General features: G+C 50.8%; 8 protein-coding genes and 2 non-coding genes across 10 annotated transcripts, besides 46 other annotated features; 8 read left to right on the forward strand and 2 right to left on the reverse strand.

The window, feature by feature from the left end:
- Positions 1-1,355, forward strand: Tc00.1047053507275.10 (protein kinase, putative; the record flags this gene model as incomplete). Its single annotated transcript, XM_804319.1, has 1 exon — positions 1-1,355. A coding segment is annotated over one exon (1,355 nt), but the record flags the coding sequence as incomplete, so codon positions are not given.
- Positions 1-6,191: a sequence feature (heterozygous, Esmeraldo-like haplotype).
- Positions 951-1,003: a microsatellite.
- Positions 1,620-1,683: a sequence feature (T-rich).
- Positions 1,756-1,817: a sequence feature (A-rich).
- Positions 1,967-2,043: a microsatellite.
- Positions 2,054-2,078: a microsatellite.
- Positions 2,178-2,238: a sequence feature (CT-rich).
- Positions 2,240-2,272: a microsatellite.
- Positions 2,343-2,375: a microsatellite.
- Positions 2,520-2,557: a sequence feature (T-rich).
- Positions 2,835-2,871: a microsatellite.
- Positions 2,938-2,982: a sequence feature (A-rich).
- Positions 3,168-3,187: a microsatellite.
- Tc00.1047053507275.20 (hypothetical protein, conserved) lies at positions 3,430-5,829 on the forward strand (the record flags this gene model as incomplete). The annotated part of the gene is made up of 1 exon (XM_804320.1): positions 3,430-5,829. The coding sequence occupies one exon, from the start codon at positions 3,430-3,432 to the stop codon at positions 5,827-5,829; it is 2,400 nt and encodes a 799-aa protein (XP_809413.1).
- Positions 5,855-5,898: a microsatellite.
- Positions 6,023-6,066: a microsatellite.
- Positions 6,081-6,103: a microsatellite.
- Positions 6,149-6,190: a sequence feature (A-rich).
- Positions 6,192-6,285: a sequence feature (areas merged during assembly that could not be assigned to a particular haplotype. This can correspond to areas where the two haplotypes were merged or to regions with more than two copies in the genome that were merged during assembly.).
- Positions 6,281-6,339: a sequence feature (T-rich).
- Positions 6,286-13,930: a sequence feature (heterozygous, Esmeraldo-like haplotype).
- Positions 6,407-6,439: a sequence feature (AT_rich).
- Positions 6,559-6,742: a sequence feature (CT-rich).
- Positions 6,775-6,797: a microsatellite.
- Positions 6,902-6,928: a microsatellite.
- Positions 6,933-7,229, forward strand: Tc00.1047053507275.24 (hypothetical protein, conserved; the record flags this gene model as incomplete). Its single annotated transcript, XM_804325.1, has 1 exon — positions 6,933-7,229. One exon carries the CDS (start codon positions 6,933-6,935, stop codon positions 7,227-7,229), a length of 297 nt encoding a protein of 98 aa, XP_809418.1.
- Positions 7,249-7,277: a microsatellite.
- Positions 7,519-7,543: a microsatellite.
- Positions 7,615-7,651: a microsatellite.
- On the forward strand, positions 7,662-9,098 carry Tc00.1047053507275.30 (hypothetical protein, conserved; the record flags this gene model as incomplete). The annotated part of the gene is made up of 1 exon (XM_804321.1): positions 7,662-9,098. One exon carries the CDS (start codon positions 7,662-7,664, stop codon positions 9,096-9,098), a length of 1,437 nt encoding a protein of 478 aa, XP_809414.1.
- Positions 9,210-9,235: a microsatellite.
- Positions 9,246-9,270: a microsatellite.
- On the forward strand, positions 9,517-10,110 carry Tc00.1047053507275.40 (hypothetical protein, conserved; the record flags this gene model as incomplete). The annotated part of the gene is made up of 1 exon (XM_804322.1): positions 9,517-10,110. The coding sequence occupies one exon, from the start codon at positions 9,517-9,519 to the stop codon at positions 10,108-10,110; it is 594 nt and encodes a 197-aa protein (XP_809415.1).
- Positions 10,400-10,432: a microsatellite.
- Positions 10,539-10,563: a microsatellite.
- Positions 10,613-10,637: a microsatellite.
- Positions 10,641-10,703: a sequence feature (A-rich).
- Positions 10,947-10,983: a sequence feature (A-rich).
- Positions 11,108-11,134: a microsatellite.
- Positions 11,294-11,319: a microsatellite.
- Positions 11,429-11,539: a sequence feature (A-rich).
- Positions 11,665-11,715: a sequence feature (A-rich).
- Positions 11,844-12,989, forward strand: Tc00.1047053507275.50 (hypothetical protein, conserved; the record flags this gene model as incomplete). Its single annotated transcript, XM_804323.1, has 1 exon — positions 11,844-12,989. One exon carries the CDS (start codon positions 11,844-11,846, stop codon positions 12,987-12,989), a length of 1,146 nt encoding a protein of 381 aa, XP_809416.1.
- Positions 12,509-12,531: a microsatellite.
- Positions 13,931-14,507: a sequence feature (haploid, Esmeraldo-like haplotype).
- On the forward strand, positions 13,992-14,081 carry Tc00.1047053507275.54. The gene has a single exon (XR_008255434.1). It is a non-coding gene; the product is annotated as a C/D small nucleolar RNA (snoRNA), TB10C1C1 (small nucleolar RNA).
- Positions 14,119-14,182, forward strand: Tc00.1047053507275.58. Its single transcript, XR_008255435.1, has one exon. It is a non-coding gene; the product is annotated as an H/ACA snoRNA, TC10C1H1 (small nucleolar RNA).
- Positions 14,235-14,260: a microsatellite.
- Positions 14,508-14,638: a sequence feature (areas not merged during assembly with more than two copies in the genome that could not be assigned to a particular haplotype).
- Positions 14,639-14,829: a sequence feature (heterozygous, non-Esmeraldo-like haplotype).
- Positions 14,830-16,067: a sequence feature (areas not merged during assembly with more than two copies in the genome that could not be assigned to a particular haplotype).
- Tc00.1047053507275.61 (uncharacterized protein) lies at positions 15,180-16,154 on the reverse strand (the record flags this gene model as incomplete). The annotated part of the gene is made up of 1 exon (XM_804326.1): positions 15,180-16,154. One exon carries the CDS (start codon positions 16,152-16,154, stop codon positions 15,180-15,182), a length of 975 nt encoding a protein of 324 aa, XP_809419.1.
- Positions 15,801-15,820: a microsatellite.
- Positions 16,068-18,965: a sequence feature (heterozygous, Esmeraldo-like haplotype).
- Tc00.1047053507275.70 (hypothetical protein, conserved) lies at positions 16,614-17,381 on the reverse strand (the record flags this gene model as incomplete). Its single annotated transcript, XM_804324.1, has 1 exon — positions 16,614-17,381. One exon carries the CDS (start codon positions 17,379-17,381, stop codon positions 16,614-16,616), a length of 768 nt encoding a protein of 255 aa, XP_809417.1.

The following is an 18,965-nucleotide window of genomic DNA, read 5'->3' on the forward strand; positions in this document are numbered from 1 at the left end:
AACTTGGCGAGGGCACGTACGGCGTTGTGTTCAAGGCTGAGGATCTTACCACGGGGCAAATCGTTGCGTTCAAGCGCATGATGGTGGGCGGGGAGGACGAGGGCGTTCCTGCCACTGCAATACGTGAAGTATGCCTTTTGAAGGAACTCAAACACAGCAACATTGTTTCGCTCCACGATGTGCTTTTCGAGCCGCCCAAGATGACACTCATCTTTGAATACTGCGAATATGACCTCAAGAAGTACATGGAGAGAAATGGCAACAAGACGAAGGCTGCTTTGCGATCGGAGGCGCAGCAGGTAATGAGGCAGGTGCTTTTGGCGCTGCGCTACATGCATCATCGCCATGTTGTGCATCGCGATTTGAAACCTGAGAATATATTCATCAATGTTAACCGCGGTGCAAAGGGAACGGGCAATGGTGCGGTAGGGGCTGCTGTAGCGCATGGGCCTGAGAATGAGGGCACTCGTTCTCAAGGGGCAATAGGTAACGGCGGTGAGAAGAGAGGGTTGGGTGATGGAGGCGTCAATGGCACGGACAGTAGCAACTCCGATGGTAATGATGCCGTGCAGTTAGTTGCGAAGCTGGGAGACTACGGGCTGGCTCGGGTGGAGAACATCCCAGTGAAAAAGTATTCCCATGATGTTGTCTCGCTCTGGTACCGTAGTCCCGATGTGATGATGGGGAGTGCCCTCTACGGCTTTGCTGTAGACATGTGGTCGGTCGGCTGTATCTTTGCCGAGATAGTCACGAGAAAACCGCTGCTGAAGGGTCGTACAGATGTCGAGCAGCTCCTTAAGATATTTCAGCTTCTGGGCACTCCCACGCCAGAGACATGGCCATCCATGCTGAGTTACCCAAAGTGCAAGAAGCTGATCGACGCGGCAACAAAAATTGTGCGTGAGCAAATCGGATCGCTCTCGCAGGATGCCAAGCGAAAAGTACAAACTCAACAGCAACAAAAACAACAACAACAACAACAACAACAACAACAACAGCAGCACTCAAATCAGGCCCAGGAGTTGCCGCGACACAAGGAGCATCCATCTGACATCGCGACACGTGGCGATGAGGTTGGCCTGGCGGGGCACCCCGTGCGGCCTTTGAATGATGGCAGCACCACAAACGGCAATGGAGCGTCGGAGGCCCATAGAAATGGCTACAACTTGCCGTCTGAGTTGTTATTTCATTCCACGTTTGACGACTACGTGGAGACGTCTCGATTCCGAGAAATCGTCGGTGAGGAAGGGGTGGACCTGCTGCGGAGGCTGCTGTGTTATGAGCCATCGTACCGTCTGACGGCTCAAGAGGCGTTGTCACATCCATTCCTGAGGAAAGTAAAGCCGTCAGTGTAACGTAAAGAGGACACGAGTTCCGAGGCGTCTCGGCAAACGCTGGAGGAACGTGGAATGCGGGGGGGCTTGTTTGCTCGCTTTTTTACCTCTTTTTGACATATGAATAATCATGACACACACTGCGGGGAGCGAGGTCAAGAAAAACAAACAGACAAACAACAATTGGGGGGTGTATACATGAAGTGGGTTCTGACGTACGGCGGTTATTTTGGCCACTCTCATGGGTTTGTATATCGCTGTGTACACCGCACTGTAGGGTCTTCCTTTTCCTTTTTCTTTTTTTCTTTCTTTATTTTTATTTCTCTTCTCTCACTGTTTTTTTTTTTTTATTATCATTGCTGACGTTCTCTTTGTGTTTACGTGTGTCCCTTTTTTAAAAATTCATCTTCACCTCCGCAATAAAGGAAAGAAAAAAAAGAAAAAAAAAAAAAAACAAGAAAAGAAAGAAAGAAAGAAAGAAAAGGGAAAAGGATTGGCCTGGCCTTATTTGAAGGGTGGAAAAAAGGAACATGAAGGAAAAAGGGGCGAAACAAAATAGTTTGGGTGATGGATGAGGTTGCGTGTTGTTATAAATACTATCAAAAAACTGATTAAAATTTTCTCTCTCTTTTTATTTATCTATTTATCTATATAAATATATGAATCTACATATATATATATATACATATATACATATATATATATATATTACATGTACGTTTTTTTTTTTTTTTTTTTTTGTTTGATGTTTCTCTGGGTTTGGTGGGACGGGGGTGTCATTTGGGGCATTACGGCTTCCGATAGCACTTCCCTTCTCACCAAATCGAGCATCGCCGTACAAATTCCCTTTCTTTCTCTCTTTCTCTCTTTCTCCCTCTTTCTCCCTCTTTCTCCCTCTCTCTCTGTATATGTATTATATATATATATACATATATGTAATTTATATTGTGCTTATTTGTATTTTGTATTGGTGTGTATTTTTCTCAGTTATCATGCGGTAGAAACATCTTTTTTTTTTTTTTTTTCTTTTCTCTTTCTTTTGGTTTTACTGTCGATTATGGATACATGTACAAATGTCTAACCGTGACAATTTGAATACCTTCCCCTCTCTCTTTCTCTCTTCTTTTTCTTTTTTTATGTCTTTGTGCGTTCGTTGTTGGTTTGGATTCCCCCCCCACCCCACCCTTTTTTTTTTTTTTTTTCTTCCTTTTCTTTCTTTCTTTGCTTAACCTTTACGGCATGTGTATTGAACCGGTGAGTTTTGCCCTTTTCCATCCCCCGTTTTCTTCCTCCCCACTCCCCAACCAGGGGCTTTTTTAAAATTTTTTTGCGTGTGTAGCTTGGCTGCTAGGAGCACGACGGCCGCCGTGGCGGTGTGCATCCACGTTGAATTCCACTCGATTTTCTCCTCCTCCGCTCTTTTCTTTTCTTTTCTTCTTCCCCACATCACACTCACATGGGCAGGAGCAGCTGTGGTCGTTTTAATAAACGTACGAAACGAAACAAAAACAAAACAACAACAACAACAAAAAAAAAAGAAGGGGACATTTCAGGCTCCTGGCGACGGCTGGACACTCAGACACGCGTTGTAGGGCCAATTGTAAAAAAAAAAAATAAAATAGAAATAATAATAATAATAATAATAAAACGGCGGACAGGACCTGCTTGGGGACGATTGACTCCTGTAGGCGAGAACACACCACGGTGGCGGCGGCGGCGGCAGGAGAAGCAGCCTGTTTTGAAAGACACCTAAGCAACACACCAATAAATTTATCAGCAGAAAGAAGTAACGACAAGGTGTCTGCTTCTCTCTCTCTCTCTGTGTGTGTGTGTGTCGAGTCGAGTCGAGTCGACTTTGGGGAACAAAGATATTTTGTCCCTTCAGGGAACAAGAAAAACGGGAGAGACACGAATATTACAAAACCCAGGGACGTGTGAGCGAGACGCGAGGCCAACGTAGGGAGTGAAAGAAAGAGAGCGACAAAAGGAGAAGGAGAAGGAAAAACAACAAAAACGGAACAGGGGTTTAACAACAACCCGAGGGCACGACGAGCAGCGAAGAAAAAAAAAAATTGTGGGTAGAGAGGGGGAATAAATGCGTGATTTACGGCATCCCAACCGCCGTGATTGGCGTATGTTGAAGCACCGCTTGCGGATGCGATGCGGCGGGCACCAGAAGGCCATCACTGTCTTTGTCCTTCTGCTGATTGAGTTACTGGGCTTTTTCACATATTACGGGTACGTGCAGAACTTACGGTACGGGAAGACTGGGCCCCTCTTCGACGGGGATGGGGAGCAAATCGTATTTCTCGGCGAGACGGAGCCACGGGACGCCGCGGCACTCGGTGGTTTGACCACCTCCGTGCAGAAGTACACCGTGGACGAACTAATGGCGAAGTACGACAGCATGGATTTCATCTACACATTTGTGAATGGCTCGGAGATCAACCACGCCTTTCGCCGCCTCATGTGTATTCGGTGCAGGGACGAAATTAAGGATGCGGAGGCGGCCTTTTATGACCGACGTGAAACCCCGAATAAACCGTGTGTGGGAATGGACATCTTGCCAAGTGCGAAAACGGTCCGTGAGCTCCTGCTCGCGTTTGGCAGTGAGGCCTCCAGGAAACTGTCGGCTCGGGATCGCGAGCGGGATGAATTGCACTACAGCATCCGAAGTGTGGAGCAACACATGCGTTGGCACCGCGGTCGCCTATTAATTGTCTCCCCCGGTCACAATCCCTATTGGGTGGACGAGGCGAAGAACTTCATGGCGAGCGCCCTCACGTCCAACCGGGGAGAAGGCATGCGAGGCCGACATGCCCGCATCACCACCGTACACCAGGATGTGCTGATGCCGTATGCGTTACGTCTCACCGTTGATTCGCATACCATTGAAATGCAGCTGTTTCGTGTGCTCAACATAACGCCCATTCATCTGTTTCTTAACGACGACTATTTTATCAACCGTGACGTGGATATCAGCGACTTACTCAACGAAAATGGCGGCACGTATGTGCGTACGGAGCGTGGCCTATTGCAAAAGGGAATCCGGGCCGAAAGTGGGGGTGCGTGGACTGCCGGGGTGCGACACACGAACCTCTTCAACACGATGGAGCTCGATATTCACGAGGAGGACTATCTGCCCGAGAATCTCATTAAACACTGGGAGAGCGCTGGATACGATATCCGGCACAAAATTCCTGTTGCGTCGGGGGATAATTTTATTTACACCGCGCATACGAGTCAGCCGGAGAAGCTGCCCCCGAGGGCAACGCCGCGACGGCCGCGTTTTTTTGCCACGCATGCCCCGTTCGTGTACTGTACGAGGATGTTTGAGTTTTTGAACACACGGTACGAGCTGGAGATTGCCGCGAACACAATGAATAACCGTGGACGAAGTGCGACGGACTTATTCACCCCTTTTGTGTACAACGCCTTCATTATGGCGCGCCCGTGGCAGTCTTCGCCGCATTTTCTGCCGTATCTTGCCGCATTGCATTTGAGCCGCAAGGAGAAAGACAGTGCCGAGCCCACGCCACCGCCGCCTCCTCTGCATGTTGTTTTGGAAAACGATGACGCGTGTGCTCCAGCCACTTTACTGCGACGTCCGGCTTCAGAGACGATTTATGGGAAGTTTGTTGACAACTTTGAGGATAATAAACGACTCATTCAGAGACTGCAGCAATCCAACCCGCTTTTCTTCAACATTAACGACGGGTTCGGTGGTGAAAACAGTAGCATGCAATTAAAGGAATTTCTTTCGGGTCTCTTTCCAAAGCCAGTGTACGTTGAACGCAGTGCAACAGGGCCCGCAAGTCAAGAGCCGTATAATAAAGCGTTTGAGGGCCTTATGAAACTTCCCTTGGTCATCTTTGCCTCTTACAAGGAGGCCTTCTGTCCACTTCTCCGCAGCCTAAGAGTTGCCATGCCCCAATTTACCGGACCAGTGATATTGGTGCGGAACGACGACAAAGCGAAAGGTAAGGAAAATGACCTCGCGGAAGTAAGACGCCGGCTGAATCATAGGGTAATGAACGCCATGCCTGTTGTAATGTGTACTTTTGGCAAGAATGTGATAGAAGTCACAGTGTTACCTGGATCAGAAATTGCCGAGGATGTGGAAGAAGCACTCCAGGCGGCATTGATTTCTTTCATTCCACCTGTGCGGCTACCAGCGGACTACATTGGCGGCAGCGATGCGCAAGTGACGGCTCTGGTCATTGATGCCCGTACAAGACACCCTCTTGATAGCATCGTAGCTCTCATACATGCCCTCGAAGTACCAGGCCAATCATTAGCGCTCGAGGACTTTGAGATTAAAACTTTCACGGAAACAAAAAGTTCTTTCTTGCTGTTATCACGAGAAGACGCGAAACGGAAGGCAGTCCACTGGGTGCATGGCGCATCTGAAAAAGATCTTTTGCTCACTTTTCCCTTGCCATATGCCTTATATGAAGATCTCGATGCGCCAGTCAAGTGGTCCTTTGAGGAATAATGCCTCATATACCAATCCTTGCATGATACATATATATACATGCATGCATATATATATACATATATATATTCTGCTTTTAGATATACATATCGTTCTGCACACATTTACACTACTATGCTTGAATGCATCATTCAATGCAGCACTGCTGCTGCTGTAAGGTTACACTCGACGAAAAGAAGCCAATGACTGCTGGTTTTTTTTTTTTTTTTTCCTTCCTTTTTTTTTTTTGTTCTTTTTGAAAGCGGACGCGTTTTTTATTTTTATTTTTATTTTTTGAGAGTAGACGACGACAAAAACACACACACACAGAGACAGACATAAAAAAGAAAAAAGCAGGAAAAAAAAAAAAAAAAGAAACAAACTTTCTGCGGCTCCACACTTATGTCACGTAAAATCTGTTTGAGAACTCACACGTACTTTTTATTTTTAAGGTAATTGTCTTGTGCTTGTGTTTTTTTTCTTTTTTTTTCCTTTTTTGCCTTTTCCAATCTTTCTCTGCTCCCTTCCTCTTGGAGCCAACACATGTATGTGCGTTGGTTGTTTCTGCGTACTCACTGAGGCGGTGGTGGTGGGGAGGAATATAAAAAAAAAAAAATAAATAAATAAAAATGGAATGGGGTGAGGCGGGGGAATAAATGTTTTGTTTTGTTAGTGCAGGGAGGGGGACAGTGCAATGAATGAACTCCTGGCATGATGCGGAACTTATGAATGGGGCCGAACACCGCCGCTTTTTTTTTTGTTTTTTTTTGTTTCCCTCGTTATTTTTTGCCATTTATTTTTTTATTTTTGTTTTTCCACCTTTCCACCTTCCATCTTCTTGTACCTTTTTCTCTCCCTTTCTCTGTATGTCTCTGTCTGTGTGATGTTTTTAGGCCGTTTATTTCTTTCTATCTTTTTTATATATTTTTATTTCACTTCAGACGCGGTTGTCGGTACACGCTTGGCGTGTGTGCGTGTGTGTGTGTGTGCTCCACTCCTCTTTGTTTCTCTCCTCTTTTCTCTCCGTCTCGCACATTGGCGTGTGGCCGTCGCGGCATCTGAAGAGGAAGAGGAAATAATTTAAAAGGGGGGGAAAAAAAGAAAGAAAAAAAAAAAAAAAGAGGATGTCGCAGGGAGAACAGACGGCCCCGGCTGCAAGTGGCGGGAAAGTGACATTTCGTGTTATTCTCACCTCGGAGAGAACGCAGCCATTCCGAGTTATTAGCATCGCCGAGGAGGCACCCCTTACGGCTGTGCTGCGCTTTGCCGCGGAGGAGTTTGGCATCGCCTCTGTAGACTCCATGGCGGCCACAACGAAGGACGGCACCGGCATCAACCCCGCACAGACGGCAGGGAGCGTCTTTATGAAATATGGACAAGAAATCCGTCTAATTCCACGTGATCGTGTAGGAGACGCCTGATTTTTTTTTTTTTTTTTTGTATATATATATATATATATATATATACATCCTTGTAATTGAAGGGAAATATTTCTGCATTGATATGTGCTTTTCTTTTCTTTTTTTTGTTTTGGAGGGGCTATTTCTTTTATGTTGTTTGAAATCTCCCGTGCAATGTGACGCCATCGCCATCTCCCCCCGCAATGATGCACATAAAAAGACGGCAGGACTGCAGTGCATACATGTATTTGTGTACGTATGTGTGCGCATGTCCATTTCCATTACCAACTCTGTTTGATCAAAATATGCCTTTTTTTTTTTCTTTTTTTTTTTTTGGCACATTCGATAGTTATACGTGCATCTTCCCTCCCCAAAAATAAACAAAAACAACTACCAATAAATAATCATATTTATATATTTATATATTTTTATATATATATATAGGGAGCTAGCATGGCGCTCTCCTCTCAGTGGGCCCAGTCTGTTGTTGTGCGGTCAGATGACGGAAAGATTTTCCATCCGAAGCAGGTATCTTCAGCCGCCTACACTTACGCGGCTGTGGGTCGTCCCATCATTGTGCGTCCTCGTGATCCACGCGTCTTCACCGCGACCTCGTCAAGTGATTGGCGGGAATCCGGGGGACTAGAAGGAGAAGGAGAAGAAAAGGGCGGAGGTAATGTGCATGCCGCCGCCGGAGGTGGTGGTCGCGCCTCTTTTTTGTCATCGCTTGTCGCTGCAAATGACGTGGCTGGGACGTTTTGGATTCCCGATCCAAAAAGAAACGAGGTGGGCCTGTTGGAGGCCATACATCGCCGTACGGCGGCTAATCGCACGCATGTATTACTTCACAGCCGGCCCCTGCCGGAACTGCAGTTTAATTTCTCCACATGCCAGGGCGATAACATCGATCTCTCCCACGACGTGTTCCGTCTCTCAAAGACATCCATGGCGCTTCTGCAGATGGAACGCAATTTGGCTGACAGGGAGGAGATCATCGTACGATCGGACGCCGATGCCGGTGGGAATGGAAAATTCGGCCGCATGGATAGCGATGGTCGGAGACACACACATGCCCCAACCAGTTCTTCGACCAGCATATCCGGCAAAACCTTCAAGGATCAGCTGCGGCACGGTCTGCGCGCTATTCACGAAGAAGAGTATTATCTTGTGCGATACCGCGACTACAGTGCCTGGGGCGTGCAGTATTACGGCGACATTGCAAAGAGGGATCACTTTTGGGGAAAAAAGTATGTGGAACAGTGCTTTGCGGTGCACGTTGGCAAGGAACCAGGGGAATTGATTCCCATTACAGAGGCACAGTTCTTGTTCGGTGTGGAGTTGCTGCAGCGAAAGCTGCTTGAGCAAGTTGGCATAGGTGTCACTATGGATATCAACTACCTGGCACTGAGCAAGGACCAGTTCCGCTCACTAGGAGTTCTTTTGGGTGATGGAATGCGAGACGTGGGCGTCGAAGGCGAAGAACTCCGCCGTCGCCAAGAGGCGGAGAAGGAAGAAGAGGAAAAACGTCGTAGGGCAAATTTGCATTCGGATGCGTATGAACCGCCGAGTATGTTGGACTGGAGTCCATCCGCGATAAAGAAGCGCCTTGACCACCAGCTGCGGCGGCAATACCAGGCACTTGGCCGCCTCGTTGTGCGTGGTGCTGTGCTCGGTGTGGGCGTGTACGTGGTGTGGTCGTACGTCAAGCGCGCCCTTCCAAGTGATGCTGGCGGTGTAAACAGTCGGGGCCAACGAAGGAACCGTTTGGGCGGGCGGGATGGCTACCGCGGGGACGACGTCACCTTTGCACCGAAGGGCTTCCTGCGTAGTGTTGTATTGGGCCCGAAGGAGGTGTTCGACTATCTTCTTGCACCCACTCCCGGCAACTGAGTGGGGAGAATGACGCGTGCTGCGGCAGGATATGAATGCCCTCTGCGGTTTTTTTGGCTGACGCCATTTCTCCTGCACCTCCTCTTATTGTGGTGGTTGAGCTTCCCCTTGTTTTTTTTTTTTTTTTTTTTTTTTTTCAGTTTCTTCTGTATGTGTGTGTGTGTGTGTGTGTTGGTTCCTTCGTATTTCCACCCCATTTTCCCGATGAACCCCCGTAAATATTATCAGGGGAGGGGGACGGGGGGCGTTGGTGGAAGCTCCATACCCATTGAGTGTGCCGGTGTGCGAGATTTCCGCCTCATCGCTTCGTGAAACGTGTGCCGTCACCACCTCCCGCCCTCCGTCCTTTGTTTTTTTTTATTTCTTTTTTTTATTCATCACGTGCACACTTCCTTGCGGTGGGTGTGTCACCTTCGAAATGTCATGTGTGTGCTGCCGGCGGAGTTGTCAATGTTCCTTTCTGTCTTTCCTTTCACCGGGGGGAAAAAAAATAAGAAGGAAGGGAAGCCGTCCACAGACGAAAATAACGTCTCATGCGATGGAGCCGTGTGTCACGCCCCGCGTGATTCTCACCCCCATTCTACCCTCCTTGCTCGCCGACGCGACCTCCTCGGCAGGGAAGGACGGGGGCGAAGAAGTGGCGAATGCAAACACCGCGATGCCGCCGCTGCATACGGCGCGGCAGCACGACGACAACAACAACAAAAGGAGCGTGAGCGCAAAGGCCCAACGGCGTCAGCCGTGCGTGGATGTGGTGGAGTTGGATGAGCCCTCCGTCTACTGTTCATCGATCGCCATGGATCCCGCGAGCCCGCTCACACCGCGGCCCCTCGCCGTACTGCGGCAGAGCCCAACACACGAGCCGCGGCGCAGGAAAAGTGGCGGGGATCGCGATCGGTTTCAGACGAGAAAAATCACCAGTTGGATGACAACCACCACATCCACCACCGTTTCCCTGCCCTCCGCGACGGTGGCTATTCGAACAGTCCCAAGCCTGCCGCTCGGATTTTAATGCGTGTCCGGCTTGCGTGGTGGCCACGGCACGCAGTCTGCGTGGATTTGTGCCATTGGGAGAGATGCACACTGTATATCATGCAATGTATATATGTATATATATAACATATAACATATATGCAGTTGGATGTGGTGTGGATGACGTGCGGGTGTTGTTTAGAAGGCAGAAAGGAAGACCCAAAAAAAAACTGGGGTGAAAGTTTTTTTTTTTTTTTTTCTCAATTCACCCATCTTTGCAGTGGCCATCACATGCATGCATGCTGTTCATTTCTTCCTTTGTGCATCTTTTCTTTTTTTTCTTTTTCTTCTTCTTCTTCCTCCCTCTCTTTCTCTCTTTGCCTCTTTCTGTATGTACGCATGCATGTATTTTTTTTTATTGGAATGATGGCTTTGGGTGGACGACAAATGACTGGAGGGAAGGAATTGATTATTATTATCATTGTTATTATTACCGTGATGCAAATACAACCATAACAGCCCTCTTGCTTACCTCCTCCCCTTTTTTTTCTTTCTTTCTTTCTTTCTCACAAAAAAGTAAAAAAGAAAAGAGGAAGAGGAGGAGAAGGAAAGAAAAGAAAAAAAAAAAAAAAATGGGAACAACAGTCATGAAGTGAGGATGTGTGGATCTCTCTCTGTACGTATATATTACATGGGGGAAGGTCGTTACTGTAAAGCAAATTTTTTTTTTTTTTTGTGTGTTGTTGTTGCCGAGCAGAAGGGATGTCGACATCGGATGGGATGCGTGCACACGGGAGGGGTGTGGGTGTATTCCACGCACACACAGATATCGCTTGTCCATATGTAAATATTAAGACCGGAGCGATTGACGCCGACATAAAAACAAACAAACAAAAAGAAACAAAAACAAAAAAGAAGGACCGCCTCTCTTTATCTCTCTCTCTCTATGTGTCTGTTTATCTTTTGTAGAGTGAGATGCATGGTGGCGGTTTGAACCCCTCCGGTGCATGTCTCCGCCTCTTCATCCGCGTAGGGTCTTTTTTTTTTTTTTTTTCTTTTTTTTTCCCTCTTCCCTACATGACACGTGCGTTTTATTGCCATCAATCGTTTCGTGTTGTAATATTTTCCCCTGCCAGTCCGCATGCATAAACGCACACTGACCGACTGACCGGCAAAGACGCAGACATTTTCTATGAGTGCGGCGTTATTTATTTATTTTTTTGTTCTCTTTCTTCTTCTTCTTCTTCTTGTGTGTTTGTGTGTGAAGCGATTCCTTTGCCATTGGGGCGCGTGTCATCTGCGGGGCATTTTTTTTTTTTTTTTCCCTTTTTTTCAAGTAGTGGAGTCGATAGAGAAGCAAACAAACAAAAAAAAGAAAAAAAGAAATATTTCAACGGGGAATTAAACGAAAAAGGGGAGGAGAAGGGGGATAAAAAAACAAAACAAAAAAGAAAAAAAGGGGAAAAGAAGGAGCCGGGGCGGGGCGGTGCAACGCACAGTCATACGTGTAATACATAGAAACATCCATACATATTATGCGTGTGTATTACAACCGGTAACAGTTGTGAGAGGAAAGGTACACAATCCACCAAACAAACAAAGGAAAAGAGAAAGGAGAGAAAAAAAAAAAAAAGAAAAAAAAGAAGTGAAGTGGAGGGAAAGGAAGAAAAGATCCATCTAAAGAAATATTTGCGTATATCCACCCTTCCGTTTTGTGTTTGTACATACATTATTTAGGGAACGTGGGTGGAGAGTGGGGAGTGGGAAAAAGACATGGCGAAAAAAAGGGATTCAGAAGTCATGACGTCGATGGGGGAAAAAAAAGACAACGGCGGTGTGAAGGGGCCGGGAATGCCGCTCCCTGATGCGGCTGGGAAGCACCACCCGCCGCGTCGCTTTCCGCGGGTAGACGCCATGGAGTTGGAGGCGCCCGTGGCACTTGTCAACTTCCCTCGTGCTCGCCAGCGAGGCGTTGGTGGCGGTGAGGCGCCTCTGGACGTCATCGAGCGCGGCAATCGCCCAGGCGTGCCGTTTGATCAGTGCAGCCTTTCGACGGTTGGCGGCAACGGCGACGTGTCGTCGCATCGCCGCCGTAAAAAGTATACCACGACAACCGTCACCACGACCACCATCACAAAAATCCTTTTGCCACACATGCAGCAGGCGGTCGTCTTTGAAGGCGCGGAAGGCGATGCAAAACACACCGCGCTGGATCCACAGGTCTTTCTCATGGCTATTGAAGGGAACAAGAAGACGCCGGGGCAAAATCCAAATGAGATGCAATCAACAGAAGGGGCCAAATTATGCAACGGCACCGGCCACATTAGGGAGCAGGGCCCGCCATCATACGGGGATGAGTCGCCGGCATCGAGGCCCAATCACGCCATGCGCATGCACCGTTCATCGCAAAGTCCTTCACTTCAAGGCAATAACTGTATCAGCAGCAGCAGCAACAGCAGCAAAAAAAACAACAATGGCGAGATCAACAAAATCATTCTCCCCAAAATTGAGTCCTTTAGAGCCCATCAATGTGTGCCCGCAAACTTGGCACCGCATGGAAATGCCTCATCTAAGAATTTGCAGAGTGCGAAAGGGTACGCGGCGGTGCCGCAGCAGCCATGGATATGCAGTCAAAATACGGTTGGTAATACGACCGTGACCCATCATCAATCATCCGCACTTCGGAAGCCACAGGCTGGGAGCCGCCATGGGCCCAGTTATGGCGGCACAGCGCGAGAATCAGCGGAACAGTCAATATCCAATAACGATGGATGTTTTTCGTTGCCGCAGCATTTGCCCCGGCCGCGGTCTGGCGCACCCCACGCGCAAATCGACGGGCAACCGCCGGGTCACGGCGTCTCGGCGCCGTGGATATTAAACGAGGTGAGGCAGGAAAATGGGTGGCACACGGCGGGGTAAGAAGCAATTTTTGGGGTTTGCGGGTTGCCTCTCATTCGCCTCGCGATTGTGATGCGTTGTGTTTTTTTTTTCGGGGGTGTTGGGAACGGCGCGAAAAAAATACATCATGTTTCGGCTTCCCTTTTCGTCTTTACGGAGGAGAAAAGCAAGTCGCAGAAGCCTCATCCTGTCTTTTTTGTTTTTTCCGACCACTCGCACTTTCATTTCTTTTTTCCTTAGTGCTTTGGCGGGCTTGCGCGGCTGCTCCGCGGGAAAATAGGAAAGAAAGTAGGAAGCGCGCGGGCGCACACTCACACGGTGAGATGCCTCGCCCCAAAATCGGTTCGCCACGGGCGGCCTTTTTTTTTTTTGCCGCCTTTTCGGACACGCCGGGCAGCCCGCATTTTAGCGACGCGCGGGCCCTCGTGCCTCATGGTGCTGTGCCGTGCCCCAGCAAGACGCAGCTGGTCCGGGCGCTGGTTGTGATGCCGTCAGCCCCGCGCCAACAACGACGACCCCATGAGGGAAACATTGCTGGCTCCTGGCTTCCCCCGACAATACGGAGCAATTGACCCTGGCACCACGCTGAGGCGGCCGGAGGGAAAATTCCGAGGGGAAATAACAACGGGTTTGGCGGGGGTGCCAGGAAATGAAGGTAAATAAGAAGGGAAAAAATTGTATATGCGAGCAACGAGAGTCATGTAAATGCAAAACGAAGGTTCAAAAACAAGGATCATACTTTGGTTGGTGACATACCACGACGGGGTGGATGAAGGGGGCAATAGACGTGTACTGCGTGTGCGCTTGGGGCTGTTAGAGGCCTCTATTTTGTTATCGTATTTGGCTTGGGTCTCTTTGATGTGTCCTTTGTTGCTCATCTGTGGCCGTAAACTGAATTATGTGATTGTGATTGAGCGGGTGTTGTGCGCAAGTGAAATGGGCGGTCTTTTCGCACCGCCAGGGGTCAGCTGCGTGGGCGATCCCCACGCACTCCCCGTTATGATCTCGCACTGCGGCAGCACGTGATGAGGAGCTTTTTATTTATGTAACTCGGGAAATCTGAGCGTGCCCTCGACGAGCCTACGGAGAAATCGTTAGATAGTGACGCTGATGCCGCCCAGCCCAACCGCCTCCACGAGACCGTGCCCGCCATCCCCTTTAATAGCGAGCGGACCCTCAGTGCGTCACCGCGAGCCGCTCGTCTACACCAGGGGGGGAGAGAAGTGAGGTGGGAGAGGAGGACAGCGAGGATGTCTGCCGCCGCCGCACACACACACACACACACACACACAGGGAGTGGGAGCGAGAACCGCCGTGCGGTCCCTCCGTGGCCCCCATCCCTCCATCGCCGCGGAGGGAGGCAGCAGCCGCACACAGCACCGGCATCGCCGAGGGGAGCGGCGCCGCCGCAGCGCCCTAACAGTGCATTTTTGCCTGTGCCTTGCCATCCGCACCCACAGCAACAAAATACAAAAGTGAAGGGCATGCCAGCACACAGCCACAAGAGGAGTTCGACGGCTGGGCCACAGACGGGGCGGTGGGTGGCGTCCCGAACTCACAAACGGAGCACCGCGCGCACCGTCCGCTCCCCTCCGAGTGCGCTCAGCAGGCCGGCGCCCAGTCACCCTCGTGCCATCGCAGAGGGGAGCGCAAACAATCGTCGTCGCGGACCATCGGTGCCTCTAGCAGGAAAGAAAGCAGAAGAAATGGGGACATGCCATAAGCACAGCCGACAGCGGCGGGAAACGGGACAAGAAGACACAAAGTAACAGTCAACACGGCAGGGACAAAAACATATCCGCAGGGAATTACCAAAAAAAAAGAACAAACAGAAAAAAATGAAACGAAAAAAAGGGTGAGACTTCTGCAGGACTCACGGAAAGCAAAAAAGGAAAAAAGAGAAAATTGATTCGGCAGGAATTTCATGTGCCATGCAGCCAAAGACGATCGGGTGCGCACACATATTACCTGCACAAACGAAAAATGTAATAATAATAATAAAGGGATCGCATTATTCCACTACCCCACACAACATTCCTCACATTTCATGCGGCATCCGGCCTTTTCCTCCAATCCTCGTTCGTGCAGTCCGTGGGACGCGCAGCAGTGAGGCCGGCACCGCGTGTGGGTGACAAAGCAAGAAAGAGTAAAAAAAGGAAACACACACACAGTACGAGCCGTCCCCGCAAGGACATGCATGACTAATCCTAATCACCGCACAGCAGCACAGACAAGGGCGGTGACGAGCAGCAGCAGCAGCAGAGGCGTGCGCACCCACACAGTGGTGGCGTCGCCGGATGAGGCGGAGGACGACTGACTGGAAGCCTCGGGTGCCTCCCCCAAACTGCAGGTTTTTAGATCCTCGTGCTTCTCAAATGACATATGGAAGGCAACAAAACTCGTATTATTCGCAGAATTGCACAGTCTGGTAATTTCGGGTTCCTTGTATACATCTCCAGCGAAATTGCATAGCCGTGCGCAGTAACCATTGTCTTCCGGGGCTTCTTCGGGCTTCCTCGCACACTTTCGCCAGTCCTTCTCGCCTTGAAATCGCCAACGTAACTTACCGTCAGTCCCCGGACACAACACTACCACATCAGCCAATGGTTTTGCCGGCGCAGCGGTAGATTGCACGCCCGGAGCAGCAGCCCTGCAGACGGACAAGCAGCAGCAGCACAAGAGCGCGAGGACCAGCAGGTCGCACGCCACGCAGCGCCGCACAGTCACCATCATCATTCGTCGTAGAGTCGCTCGAGTGTGTGAGACAATCCACACAGTGGGGCAAGGACAACAACAACAAGAAGAGAGAAATACATGTGCCGCACTACAGGGACACACACACACACACACACGGTCGTGAAGCAGCACCCAGCACCCCACACGCACACAAAAGGGGAGGGAGGAGAACAGTGTAGCCCCCAGGCTCCGGTGGATGTAACTACAGTTCCGGGAACCGGGAATGGGTGCGCATTCCTCGTGGAGGGCACGCGCCCGCGAAGAGTTGCCGAGCCCGCAGGAGATATGCAAGCAGGAACGACGGTGTGTGGGCGTTGGGTGTTCGGTGTGTCTCACGGGAAAGGAGGAAGCAACACGAAGGACAAATAAAAATCCCACATTTGTCCAAGAGCGGAGCCACATTTCGTTGTCTGCCAGGCAAATGACATCGGATGCCTCGCTTAGCCGCATCCGCCAGCCGCCCTGCAGCCCACGTCCATCGCGGAGAGAACACGCAGCTCCTCAAGCTTCCCTCACCGGCTCTGTCGTGCCAGCGCACGCGCCTGAGTGTCGCGCGAGGGTTCCACGAGCCCAACGGTGAGTCGATGCACCGCAGTTCCCACAACAAACTGAGACACCTCGCTCCCTGCCCTTCGCCGCGGAGCCACCCCGCACACACCACCACATCCGCCGCACCGCCGCGAATCACGGTCCTCCCACAAGACTCTCTAAATGCACAACACGAACGCACCCTCTCCTCCCAGCAACCAAAGAGAACGCACAATCCAAACCCCCTGTGAAGAAAAAGCAAAAACGACAACCCCTTCATGACAACAAACTGAAGTGACGACAACGAGGTGCGGCCGCAGCAGCCCGCACCCTTTCCGCAACGCATGGCTCCTCTCCCTCCCCTTCCCCTTCCCTCGCTTCTTACCCCATGGCCGCCATGAAGAGGTCCTTCGCGGATCGCCTGCCGGAGTTCGCCGGCACCCACGATTGAAGGCAATGGGCGACGTGACGGCGGAGCCGCAGTGCACTCATGTGCCGCGCAGGCGTGTCGCTCGCCGTCATGATCGCTGCAACCTCCCTCGCGGCGCGGCGCCGAAGCCACCCAAAATTTCCACCCTCGCACCCGTAGGAACGCAACTGCCTCGCGAGCCTCATCAGGGCCGGTGCAGGGGGAGGCGCCCGCCACAAGGCTCTATCAGCACCCCCCGCGCCACCGTCCGCCTGCGCCGCCTTCACCGCCTCGTCACACCAGCGATGCAAGGCGTCCTTCTGGAGAAGATGCTCCCGCAGTAGCGCGCCAACGCTGCCGTCCGCCTGCCGCACCGCGCGGGCATCCTCGTCCTTCACACAGCACCGCAGCTCGCTGAACGCGACGTGAACCTCCAGATCTCTAGTCTCAGCGTAGTCCCTCAGTGTGTAGAGGAAGCAGCGCAGTCCCACAATTTCCTCCGCAAAGAAATGCCACTTGCTGCGCCAACGCCCCTCCAATAAAAGACGATTGTACGCGAGTGGGTAGCGCTCCGCAATCGTCTGCTGCAGGCGCGCGGAGGACACGGAGCAGAGCAGCTCCACCGACGACCCGGCGTGACGCATTGCCATGAACTCCTGCATCACCTGCTGCGCCAGCACTTCCTCCGTCACGGCCGGTCCGTCCGCGGGAGGCAGCGTCACGAAGACTCGCACCGGCATTACACTATCGCGACTGGAAATGCGGTTTTGCCACAGAAAGAGCTTCCTCGCCAATTGCAAAAAATGAAAAGGTCTAAATGGGGAGCAGAGAGGGATGAACACACAGGAAGGAGGGAGAGCGATGGCAGGGGAGAAAAGGGACACATCCGCGACGAGACTCGAACGTGCATCCCTCCCGTCCGCAGTCAAAATGCCCCGCCATTGAGCCACACGGAAACAAGGACAGGGGAAATTAGCTTAAGTTCTCTCTTTATTCGTGGCTGCTACGCAAAGCAACAGCAGTCGGGAAAACAAGCGGGGACCAAAAGTGAACAAACAGTTACAACAGGGAAACACACCATTCCTTCTTTTTCACATTATCTGCCAACGGTGCACGTTGCCTGCAAAAATTGGTGCGCAGGACGGAAGGGGGTGCGGCCCCCGTTCGGTGAGCAGAGCATTGAAGGCCGTGTTGCGCACTCGCGCCGCCTCAACTTCACACCAGACTCCAACGTGGGGGCCCAGCAGCACTAGACTCCGGAAACGACTTCACAGCAGCCTCTACCAGAATTGGGGTGGCCTTTATCCGACGTTGACGTACGGAATACGTTCCATGCGGCCAAAATAAAAAAACGGAGACATTCGCCGCCGCGTAGTTGAAGGCAATGCCACCGCAGAGCAACTCCTCCACTATAAGACGGATGGGACCTTGTCGAGTAGACGTGGAACTCGTCAGGCTGGGGTACGTGGGCACACTAACAGCCCGGTAAAAGACACCCCAAAGACAACGTAGTATACACGCGAAAAGAGAAGAGCCCGTGGCAAAGCCACCTTGTGCGATAGGCCTATCCCTCGCAGCCGCTCTCGTGCCACATAAACAAACGAAAGGTTGTACTTACGCTGCTACATTGTTTTGCCGCAGTCAACAATGGCCCGCACGTCTGTCGCCACAAGCGAAGAGGGGGATCGCAACCAAATTGAAAACATGCACCGTGCCGCATCATACGACACGTTCATATCATCGTCGATGTTGAGCACAGCTTCGGTGCGGAGAAGAGAGGCGACAAGCCAGCGATTCGCCACGGAATTGGGTGGTTGCCGCGCCTCGATTTCAACGCAAGCAATTCGTCTGGCACCATTTCCTTCACGCCATTCCACACGAGCAGCACCACATGGACAAGACTCTCATCCTTCGGCCAATCATACAGAGTGGCCTTCAAAACATGCAACAAACAATTTCGTCGCCCCGTCATTGGATATGACACCACCACTACTGTTAACGAGTCCTCATGAATGTTGCCTTGAGCGGCAGCAGGGGCGATCACTTTGCTCACCGTCGGCTGCGACGGCAGAGCAGGCTCAGAATCAGTTTGTCATGTCCACACAATGAACGGAAAAGTAAGAAGCGCCAACACGACAGGAGCAGATAGAACGGGACGCAATACGCCAACAAAGCCAAGATGGGCGCGCCGCCGCCTCATCCTCACACCCTGAGAAGAATAAGAAGGGAAGAGGAAGAAGAGACGCCTTCAAACCCTCTCCAACGCTTCTTCTCTAATGCCGTGTGGAACAAATAACAAAGACAGGAGAGTCAAGACACACATG

This window comes from Trypanosoma cruzi, genomic scaffold (genome assembly GCF_000209065.1).
Source record: "Trypanosoma cruzi strain CL Brener 1047053513573 genomic scaffold, whole genome shotgun sequence".
NCBI classification, from domain to species: domain Eukaryota; phylum Euglenozoa; class Kinetoplastea; order Trypanosomatida; family Trypanosomatidae; genus Trypanosoma; species Trypanosoma cruzi.